Source organism: Prionailurus viverrinus, chromosome A3 (genome assembly GCF_022837055.1).
Source record: "Prionailurus viverrinus isolate Anna chromosome A3, UM_Priviv_1.0, whole genome shotgun sequence".
NCBI classification, from domain to species: Eukaryota; Metazoa; Chordata; class Mammalia; order Carnivora; family Felidae; genus Prionailurus; species Prionailurus viverrinus.
This window is the reverse complement of record NC_062563.1, coordinates 16,365,919-16,376,973: the sequence shown is the minus strand read 5'-3', so window position 1 is coordinate 16,376,973 and position 11,055 is coordinate 16,365,919. Positions and strand designations below refer to the sequence as shown.

Sequence of the window (11,055 nt, the reverse complement as noted above, 5' to 3'; positions counted from 1 at the left end):
TCAACCCCCAAAACACAGCAATTCAGGGATGACAGGGCCTGGCAGTATGCCCCGGGGAAGGTTGGCCCTGCCCTCTGAGGGCATCGATGGAGCCCACTGGGAGCAGGATTGGTGAAGAGGGTGTCCGGGCTGGAGAGGACAGGTGTCTGACTCCTGGGCTCGTGGGATGGGACCCTGGCTGTGATGCCAGCTCCATCTGTGTCACACGGCCTGATCAGGATTAGCTGCTGTCCGGGCATGTCCCTCCATCGCCCGATCCACTGAGTCCACTGGGGTGGGAAGGACAGGGTGTGGGGGCATCAGGACTAGAGCTGAGTCAGGAGATCTTTGCCAAGTTCCCAGGGGTTAGTTAGCACCCTCGGGGTGGCAGTGTTGGAGAACGCTCAGGGTTTGGTGCCCTCACGCCCACCCCCTCCAGGCAGCCGGCGCTGACTGCACGAGGTGACGCGTGACCCTTCCAGCCAGCTATGCCCCTGCTGCCCAGCACCGTGGGCCTGGCAGGCCTGCTCTTCTGGGCAGGCCAGGCAGTGAACGCCTTGATGCCCAATGCCACCCTGGCACTGGCCCGGACCGAGGGCACAGCCGTGTGGCCCCTGAGTGGCCTGGGGGTGCCCCGGTACCGGCGGAAGCGCCACATCTCTGCCCGGGACATGAGTGCCTTATTGGATTATCACAACCACATCCGGGCCAGTGTGCACCCACCTGCGGCCAACATGGAGTATATGGTGAGTTCCCGTGCCTTCCCCTGTGCCCTTTCCAGCAAATGTCAGTCAACTCATCGTGTTCTGGAAGGGCTGGACCACTTGCCAGCCTGGCCCCACTAGCCAGTATCTCGGTGTCTGGGTCCTGTGCAAAGGGCAGGAATTACTCTCCCCATTTGATAGATGAGGACACTAAGGCCATGCGCACAGGTTGTCTTGGGAAGTGGGGTCAGCAGACTGCTGTTTATGGGGCATCTACTGTGTGCCTGCACCTCACCTACACATAACCCTGAGGGTTCTCCTCTGCCTTCGATGTGGAGATTGCAGTCTCCTTTATCCAAATAAACCAAGAGGCAGAGATTTGCCAAAGGTCATCTGGTTGGGATTCTAACCCAGGTCAGCCTGCTGCGAAAGGTTGTGGTCTTAACCAACACAATACCTTGCCCAAGGATTTTGGCTCCCTGCTGGGGTCTGCAGGGGGTGGGTGGCTGGAGAGGTCCATGCTATTGTCTCTTTGCGGTAGGGGTCTGATGGACACTCACAGACTGTACTCAGCAGGCCTGTGGGGGGAGAGTTTGGAGCAGCGGGGACTGGTACCTGGGGTCTCAAGCTGAAGAAAACTGGCAGCTGAGCGGCTGAAGAAGCTGAGAGATATTCCCTTAAGGAGGCAGGACCAGTGGCTGTCACCCCAGCCCCACAGAAGCCAGACTCTCAGAGTGGAGGAGGGGGACTTTCTCTTTATCACAGTCCCTCCCCCAGGACCTTTGTCTCAAACCAGCCTGGAGAGATAGGCTTCTAGCCCACCCACAGATTTCTTTACAGAAAGAGATGGCCAGTCTCCCCGCTCCAAGACAAACATGTTCTTCTCAACAGCCTGCAAATCCCTATGCTTTTGCAATGTGTCCATTCACTTAGGTAGTAACCGCTGCTCAGAGGTAGGCAGTACGCTAAGCCTCATGGAGATGCTGAGAACAGGATGGAAAAGGTGTCTTCCCTCATGGGGATGATAGAAAACAAACATCCACAACATAACAAATGGGTAATACAATGTCAAGTAGGCATAAGGTGTTGGGGAAGGGCGGGGATAGGAACCAGAACGGCAAGCAGCTAGAGGTGGGGGAGTCATTTATTTGTTCATTGACTGACTCATTCATTTATTAGCACAGGGGCTGGCACACGGAAGGTCCTCCATTTTTCAAACAATGACCCATTTATTGTGCACCAGCGTGTGTGTAAGGCACTCATCCCAACGAGTGTTTAATTGTTGCATGCGTGGTGGAACAGAGAGAGTGAAACAGCTCACCATGGACCCCAGCAGGGTCAATGAATGTGGGTTTGATGTTAGCATGCTCTTTCCCTCATTTTACTCCTCTGGTGCACGAAGGAAACACTCCTCTGCATTCCCTAAGAGTGCCAGTTGGACAACCCTGGAAACATGTTTGGACCCCTCTCTTGCTATCCCTGTGGCTTCTTCACTAGCTGCCTTCTGCCCGCAGGACAGGCATCTGGCTAAGCATCCTTTGCCCAAGGAATCCTTTCTCTCCCACAGCCTCCCCAAAAGTTCCCGTCGCCTGTTTCACATGCTCACACCCACCGGGATCGTAATGATTGTTTAATGTCTCATTTCCTTGCTAGACTGTCAGTTCTGGGTGCCTAGAAATATTGTTCAGTATTTGCTGAGTGAACAAATATGATGAATGAATGAATAGTATCTCAGAATCCTAGGAAGTCAGAGTGGAAGGAAACTGGTATTTTTCTAAAAAAGTGGTCCTTTTTCAAGTTATAAAACTTGCGGCAGTCACACATTGGAAAATTATGAAGCTGTTGGGAGGGAGGAGGGGGTTATTCTTTATGTGTTGATGTGGAATAGCCACTAAGATAACCTGTTTGGTTGAGCAAAAGCAGCCAGGAACCTGATAGAAGGTCTGGTTAGCTGCCATTTGTCAACAAAATGTATAACTTTTATATTAAATACAATTATATATTTATATACACTTATATAATTATATATACTTATATAATTATATGTATTATATATAATCATATATTTTACATATACTTATATAATTATATGTATGCATGTATATTCATGTATATTTACTTGTACAGGTATAGAGTGTTTCTGGAGGAGGATGCCTCTGTGGGGCAGGATAGGTGGGGGAGGAAGTCGAGGATTAAGATGAGAAACTTTCGGGGCGCCTGGGTGGCTCAGTCAGTTAAGCATCCGACTTCAGCTCAGGTCACGATCTCACGGTCCATGAGTTCGAGCCCTGCATCGGGCTCTGTGCTGACCGCTCAGAGCCTGGAGCCTGTTTCAGATTCTGTGTCTCCCTCTCTCTCTGACCCTCCCCCCTTCATGCTCTGTCTCTCTCTGTCTCAAAAATAAATAAATGTTAAAAAATAAAAATTAAAAAAAAAAGATGAAAAACTTTCTACTTTTCCTCCTTTAGGCATCTCACATATTAAATTTGTGCGTGTTTTCACTATTCAGGAAAAAAAAAACCTTTTGAACTCAAAATGCTTAATGTTAAAATAAACACATTTTAAAAATACAATAAATAAAATAATAAACCAGTTCCTTCCCCATCACCCTGGGCTCAGTCACTTCCAGGGACTGCTAGGAACTCCCGCACAAACACCACAGAGCCCGCTCAGAGCCGAGAGCCCCCAGCCTGAAGTCCAGAGGCGGGAGTGGGGGTGGGTACCAGACGAGGAGTGGGAGGTCAGGGTGGATCTTGGCTCTGGTGTGGACTTGCTGTTGACCTTGACGTCATAGGCCTTCTCTGACTCTTAGTTTTCTGATTTGTCCAGTGGATTTGGCGCAGGGTTCCAAGCTGATGGAGGAGAAACAGGACCAGGACAATGCCCATCTCAGGACACCGCTGGGATAGCGGTTCCCCCTCCTCCCTGCCCACGCCGGTGCCCCGGCCCCAGGGAAGTTCATGACATTTCTTTCCCCAGGTCTGGGACGAGCGGCTGGCCAGGTCTGCCGAGGCCTGGGCCACCCAGTGCATCTGGGCCCACGGGCCCTCACAGCTGATGAGACACGTGGGCCAGAACCTGTCCATCCATTCTGGCCGGTGAGTGACCTTTTTCCCTTCGTCCTCTCGGTCACTCGATGAGGTCACGGGGCACGGTGGTGGCGGCAGGGTAGCTCCTCCATTCCCCAGCCAGTGTACCTTCCATCTGCTCTGCCTCCCCAGGTACCGCTCGGTGGTGGACCTCGTCAAGTCTTGGTCTGAGGAGAAGCGGCATTACTCGTTTCCGGCCCCCAGGGACTGTCGCCCACATTGCCCCTGGCACTGCAGCGGCCCTGTCTGCTCCCACTATACCCAGGTACCCCTTTGTTGGGAGGAAGGGCCGAGGGAGAACAAATCCTGGGAGCCTAGAAGAAGAAGAATGTGGTGGGACAGAAATTAGAAATAGACCAGAGGGGGTGCCTGGGTGGCTCAGGTGGTTAAGCGTCTGACTTCAGCTCAGGTCATGATCTCTGGGTTCGTGAGTTCGAGCCCCCGTGTTGGGCTCTGTGCTGACAGCTTGGAGCCTGGAGCCTGCTTCAGATTCTGCCTCCCTCTCTCTCTGCTCCTTGCCTGCTTGTATTCTCTCCCTCAAAAATAAATAAATAAACATGAAAAAAATAAATAAATAGAACAGAGGCTCTATGGACTTCCTCTCACACAATAAGCATATTCCTGGAAGGTTGTGTGTATGTTGAACTGAGCTAATTGCATCTTGCGTTGAGTGTCTTGTGTGGGTCCGACCAGATTGTTTGACCCCCAAAATGGAGATGTGTGGTCTGACGAGTTCAAGATTGCTTTAGAATTCAATAGGTCCAAACACTTTCTAGTATATTCTAAGAACCCCACTATCTTAAAAAAGTGGTAAAATAAAATGACAAAATTGTAGTATATTTTGAGTGCTAATATTGAATATGTTACCACTTGTTACACATAAAAATATAATGCCATGTAATGTAGGAAATGGGACCGAAAATTCCCATCACAGGACCAATATTTTCTTTTTCTTCTTTTTTCTTTTCTTTTCTTTTTGAGAGAGAGAGAAAGAGAGGGAGAGAGAGAGTATGCATGAGTGGGGAAGAAGGGCAGAGGGAGAGAGAGAAAGAATCTTAAGCACTGAGTGTGGAGCCTGACTTGGGGCTTGATCCCACAACCCTGGGGTCATGCCCTGAGCTGGAATCATGAGTCAGACGTTCAACTGACTGAGCCACCCAGGTGCCCCAGGACCCATATTTTCTTTCAGTCTGTCTATCTCTCTGTGACTCATTTGGAATTAATGTCAAAACTCTACATTGGAGACCCTCTAGGAAATATGAGGCCTAGACAATGTCCTTCCTGATATCCCAGAGGACATTATTGCCTTCACTTTACCAAAGAAACTGAGGTGCGGAGTGGTGAAATGACTTGGTCAAAGCCACACACTAGTGATGCTGAGATTCTGATCCAAGGCTGTTTAACTCTAAAGTTTGTGTTTTAACTCTAACACAATAATGATTTTCAAGCGGCAGTTACTAGGAAACAAAGAAAGAAAGAATATTAATAGAACAGTATAGAAAATATTAGCATATGTCACACATGAAAATATTAAATATGGGTTCACAAAACTTGTGTTCCAGCTGTGTGTGTGTGTGTGTGTGTGTGTGTGTGTGTATTTTGTGCACTAACAATTGGAAATTCATTCCTTACTGTTGGTTGTAGTAAAAAAACAAAAACCTTGAGAAACATTATAGCACAATGTGTCTCCAGGAACAGGAGGCAGATGGCTTCCCCAGAAAGACCTCACGTAATGCCCACACCCTGAACCACAGCCAGGAGCCTCCCCGTGCCAAGGGGCCTGGGCCCCCCTGAGTTCTTCTCTAAGCCTCCCCTGTCATTGTCCTTCCTCAGATGGTGTGGGCATCCTCCAATCGGCTGGGCTGTGCCCTCCACACCTGTGGCAGCATCAACGTCTGGGGCAACACCTGGCATCAGGCAGTGTACCTGGTCTGCAACTATGCCATTAAGTAAGTGCAGCCCCCAGGCAGGGGACCGTGGGGCACAGGGGTGGACCCTGAAGGTGGAATGGGCAGAATTCAAAGAAACCTCAATACCATACAACTTGGTAGTTTTAGAGTCAATTGATAATTCTTTTTCTTTACCCAAATTGCAAAAGTGATTGGGAGACAGAGGACCAAGTCAGGTGGATAGGCAGCCGCGCTGATGAAGTCAATAGCAGAGAAAGTGGTTGAGATGTGCCAGGCAAGCAAGCTTGCAAATAGCTCACTCTCAAATTGGACCTGCACACCGATTGACTGGGGACACCTGACAACCGCAGTCCTCTTCCAGTAAGTGCATTGCTGGCCCCTCCAAGCTCGTCACAGGAACAGAGCAACTGAGAACACACGCTCCCTGCAGCCAGGCAGATCCCAAGGGAAAGAAAGGAAGGCTAGAACGAGCACACTCAGTTCCTTCCTCCAGACTCTCCAATCAGCTTGGTGGGAGGGAGGTCACGAGTGGCCTTCGTATGTAAGCCTCTTGGAAACATGGAGAAAGAGGAATGGAATTTACAGCCGACTTACACTATACAAATTTGCCAACATTCTAGACTCTCATATAAAAACAAGAACAGGGGCACCTGGGTGGCTCAGTTGGTTAAGCATCTGACTTTGGCTCAGGTCCTGATCTCATGGCTTGTGAGTTTGAGCCCTGAGTCAGGCTCTGTGCTCACAGCTCGGAGCCTGAAGCCTGGTTCCGATTCTGTGTCTCCTTCCCTCTCTGCCCTCCCCGGCTCATGCTCTGTCTCTCTCTCTTTCAAAAAACTAAGTAAACATTAACTAACTAAATAAATAAATAAAAACAAGAACAAATTCTAAGTAAACATAATATTTAGAATTTCAAAATCACATGCTGATAATCACCTTTTACTCTCAAGTAGTCCTTAGCCATTTACAAAATATTTTCATCTCATTATCTCATTGAAGAGATGAAAGAGAAAGAAGGAAGAAAAAATGAGAGTGATACTGGGAAACTTTTTTCCTTTTTTAAAAGAGTAAGAAATTGAGGATCAGGGAGGTTAAGTAACTTACAAAAGTCACAAAGCCAGGAGGTAGCAAAGCTGTTTGAAACACAAGTCTTGATTTCAAGTCCTATGTTCTTTTTTGTTTTTCAGTTTATTTTTGAGAGAGAGAGAGAACAAGCTGCAGAGAGATAGAGACAGAATCCCAAGCACGCTCCATGCTCTCCAAGCACAGAGCCCAAAGCAGGGCTCAAACTCACACAACATGATATCATGACCTGAGCCGAAATCAAGTCGGAAGCCCAACCAACTGGGCTACCCAGGTGCTCCTCAAGTCCTATGTTCTGTCTACTACATTATTATGATATTCTGGAAGTCATTGGTAGCCTGAACACAAATTCTCAAGCCCTTTACCTGTTAATGGTGACATCTATTAACAAAGTATCAGCCCAGCTTTATCAGACACAAAAACACAAAGCAAATTTCGTTACAAATGGCTTAAGGGGCTGTTCCAATTTGCTGATACATCAAACTTTTGCAGCATTAACAGCATAATTGTTAAGATTTTTATTATCTGGAGTCAAGACTGTCAGGGTTCAAATTTGTGATTTCACTTCACTTCTCCATGCCTGTTTCTCCACTTGCAAAATGAGAATAAAATAGTACCTACTCGTTATTACTGAGAGAAGTAAATGATTTGACCCAGGTAACACCCCCGGGCTCATGATAATGTCAGAATATATGTTGATGCTTACTGCTGCGACCACGTCTGGGTTTAATGTCCAGCTCTACCATGTGCATATGAGGACTTTGGAGAAGGCATTTCATCTCTACAGGCCTCACTCTCCTCTTTTAAAAGAGGGCTAATCCTGGGGGCAGTTGGGTAGCTCAGTTGATTGAGAGTCTGACTTCAGCTCAGGTCATGCTCTCACATCTCATGAGCTTGAGCCCCGCATTGGGCTCTCCACTCTCGTCGCAGAGTCTGCTTTGAATCCTCTGTCTCCCTGTCTCTCTCTCTCTCTCTCTCTGCCCCTAAATAAAATAAGACTAATCCTACTTACCTCACAGAGCATCACAGCACATAGTTGCCCACAGTACATGCTTAGTAAATGGTGGCCACGATTATAACTAGGTTATAAACTCTTCGAAATAGACCTAATTCATTTCTATATCCTTTTACTACAATGATTTCAACCCCCTTTTTTATTTTTTTTATTTTTTATTTTTTTTTCAACGTTTTATTTATTTTTGGGACAGAGAGAGACAGAGCATGAATGGGGGAGAGGCAGAGAGAGAGGGAGACACAGAATCGGAAACAGGCTCCAGGCTCCGAGCCATCAGCCCAGAGCCTGATGCGGGGCTCGAACTCCCGGACCGCGAGATCGTGACCTGGCTGAAGTCGGACGCTTAACCGACTGCGCCACCCAGGCGTCCCTCACCCCCCTTTTTTAAAAGCAGAACTTTTTCCCCAGTGGTTAAATTAAATAAAAAAAAAAAGAATGACTTTTGTTCCATCACCCCCAGGTGTCCCCACCGCCCCCCCCCACACCGCCCCCAAACTTCCAGAAGCACCTTTTGGAAACTATGGACTCACAGCATCTGGCTCAAGTCTTGGTGCCCTATAGCTGCTCCTGAAGTGTTTGTTGAATGAATAAGTGAGTGAACTCCATATAAAACCAGAAATGCATACTTTTCTAAGCACTTTGGCTGACTTTATTTACAGTTGTTAACCAGCACTTTTGGAGATAAAAGGTATCCTTTCTGCCCACAATGAGTATTCATATGAAGTGCGAGAAAATAAGGCAAAGTTAACAGTGGCGAGATGATGAGGCAGTCATGAGCAAGAGCTAGGGAATGATTTTAGGCCTTGAGAAGAGGAGGGAGAAAAAGAAAAATCTGTGGGCTGGGATGGGGAAGAGCGGGTATGTAAGTTAGATCTGTTGGAGCAGTCTGCAACACCTGCCCAAAAGCTGCACATGTGCTTCTGTGAGCTGGGGGTCAGCCAACTATGGCTCATGGCCAAAATCTTGCGTGCTGCTAGTTTTTATAAATAAAGGTTTATTGAAACACAGCCACACCATTTGTTTACATATTATCCAGGGCTGGTTTCAATGCAGTAGAGATAGACGGCCCACAAACCCTAACATATTTACTATCTGGCCCTTTACATGAAAAAAATTGCCAACCCTGGGGCACCTGGGTGGGTCAGTTGGTTAAGTGTTTGACTCTTGATTTCAGCTCAGGTCATGATCTCACAGTCATGAGATCAAGCCCCACATGGAGCTCTGCACTGACAAGGCAGAGCCTGCTTGGGATTCTCTCTCCCTCTACCACTTCCCGGCTCATGCATGCCCACATGCGCGCATTCTCTCTCTTTCTCAAAATAAATAAACATTAAAAAAAAAATTGTCGACCCCTGCACAGGCAATGGGAAGCCACTAAAAGTTTTTGAGCAGGAGAAAGTGATGAAAGTGGTTTGTTTGTTTTTAACAGCTTTATTGAGATACAATTCACATACCATACAACTCACCCATTTGAAGTGTACAATTCAATGGGCTTTGGTATATTGTTACATTATTAATTTTTAAAAAATATGTGTAACATAAGATTTGCCATTTACCATTTATCATTTTTAAGCATACAGCTCAGTGGCATTAGTTACATTCACAATGCTGTGCAACCATAACCATTATCTGCTTCCCAAACTTTTTCATCATCCCAAAGAGAAATTCTGTAAACACTGAACAATCAACTCCCTATCCCACTTCCTCCAAAAGGCCATCATGGTCTCTTGAAAGGACTAACTCAGGAGCAGGTAGGATGGATTTGGGATCCGGCTGTTGAAGAAACGGACAGCAGTGGCCATGATGAGGCTTCAAGGGCATGTGCCCCCATGATTGAATTATACTCGTCATCTGATTATTCTAGCTTCTATTTGCACAGCACTTTTGAAGGTCATAAAGTGTTCACACATTTTTGCAGATACCATTTTATTTATTTATTCATTCATTCATTCATTTTGAGAGAGAAGGAGGGGCGGGGAGGCGCAGAGAGAGAGAGAGAGAGAAAAATCTCATGCAGGCACTGTCAGTGCAGAGCCTGACGCAGGGCTTGATCTCACCATGGCGAGATCCTGACCTGACCCGAAATCAAGAGTCGGACACTCAACTGACTGAGCCACCCGGGTGCCCCTCATTTCTTTATTTTATTCAGAAGAAATGAGGTGGTTTATTCTGTTACCAGCTGGGCAGAATCCCGGACCAGAACTCAGAGCTGCCTGAGTCAGGAATGGGAGGTGGGGTGGAGGAAATAAGAAACCCAACACTTACTGAAGAGTCGCTTATTCGCCAGGCATGGTGTTGGGTGCATGCACACAGGGCTCCCTTATTTGATCTTCGCTGCATCCCAGTGAGAGAGAGGAGTCTTCTCTTGGTTTTATAGATGAAGAGACCAAGGCTTACAGACGTGACTTGCCCAAGGTCACATAGCCAGTCAGTGGCGGTGCTGGGATTTGGAAACCTGTGTGAACATTGCTCACATAACTCTCTGTCCCCATCTCCTTGGGACCTTTTCTCTTCCAGGGGCAACTGGATCGGCGAGGCACCATACAAGATGGGGCGGCCGTGTTCTGCCTGTCCCCCAAGTTACCAAGGCACCTGCAGTAGCAACATGTGTTTCTCTGGACTCAAATCCAATAAGCTTCTGTGGTTCTAAATTTCCCCCAGGCCCTGGCGGTGCCTCTGGCCTCCTCCAGAGGATCGCTTCCAAAAGACCAGGTCAAAGAATAATTGTTTTTTTAAAGGACATAATTGGGTTCACTCCTCTGATCTGAATTTTCCCTCCTGACTCCTTCCATTCCCAAAATGTCCAGCATGTGCCTGAAGAAAACAACCTTTTCTTTCTTCCTTCCCTTCTTCCTTCCTTTCTTTTTCTTTCTTTCTTTCTTTCTTTCTTTCTTTCTTTCTTACAGCTTTCTTCTCTCCAACTTCTGGGAAAGAGGCCCATATCTTTCATTGACTCAGTGCTCAGAGAGCCAGGGCTAGATGGGGCTGCCTGGCTAACTCTCAGGTCCCAAACCCACAGGTCTTTGTCCATCCAGTGAAGAGTATTTCTGAAACGATCTTTCGCCTGAAACCCACTTTCATTCACTCAATAACAGCCAAACTTTGAGGATTTGTGGTTCACTCCCATTGCGTGTTACTGGAGCCACCTGTCAAGCTCCTCTTTTACAGATGGATACACTGAGGCTCAGAGGAGGGTGTGACCTACTGATGGCTTCACACTTTGTCTGCAAGGGCACCCAGCTGGGAGCTCAGGTCCTGACATGCCCTACAGGCTGTCT

At 47.4% G+C, this 11,055-nt stretch overlaps 1 protein-coding gene across 1 annotated transcript; it reads left to right on the top strand.

Moving 5' to 3' along the window:
• Positions 1-467: 467 nt before the first annotated feature.
• Positions 468-10,427, top strand: R3HDML (R3H domain containing like). Its single transcript, XM_047854420.1, has 5 exons — positions 468-725; positions 3,663-3,781; positions 3,905-4,037; positions 5,606-5,721; positions 10,295-10,427. The coding sequence occupies exons 1-5, from the start codon at positions 468-470 to the stop codon at positions 10,425-10,427; spliced, it is 759 nt and encodes a 252-aa protein (XP_047710376.1).
• Positions 10,428-11,055: the final 628 nt, after the last annotated feature.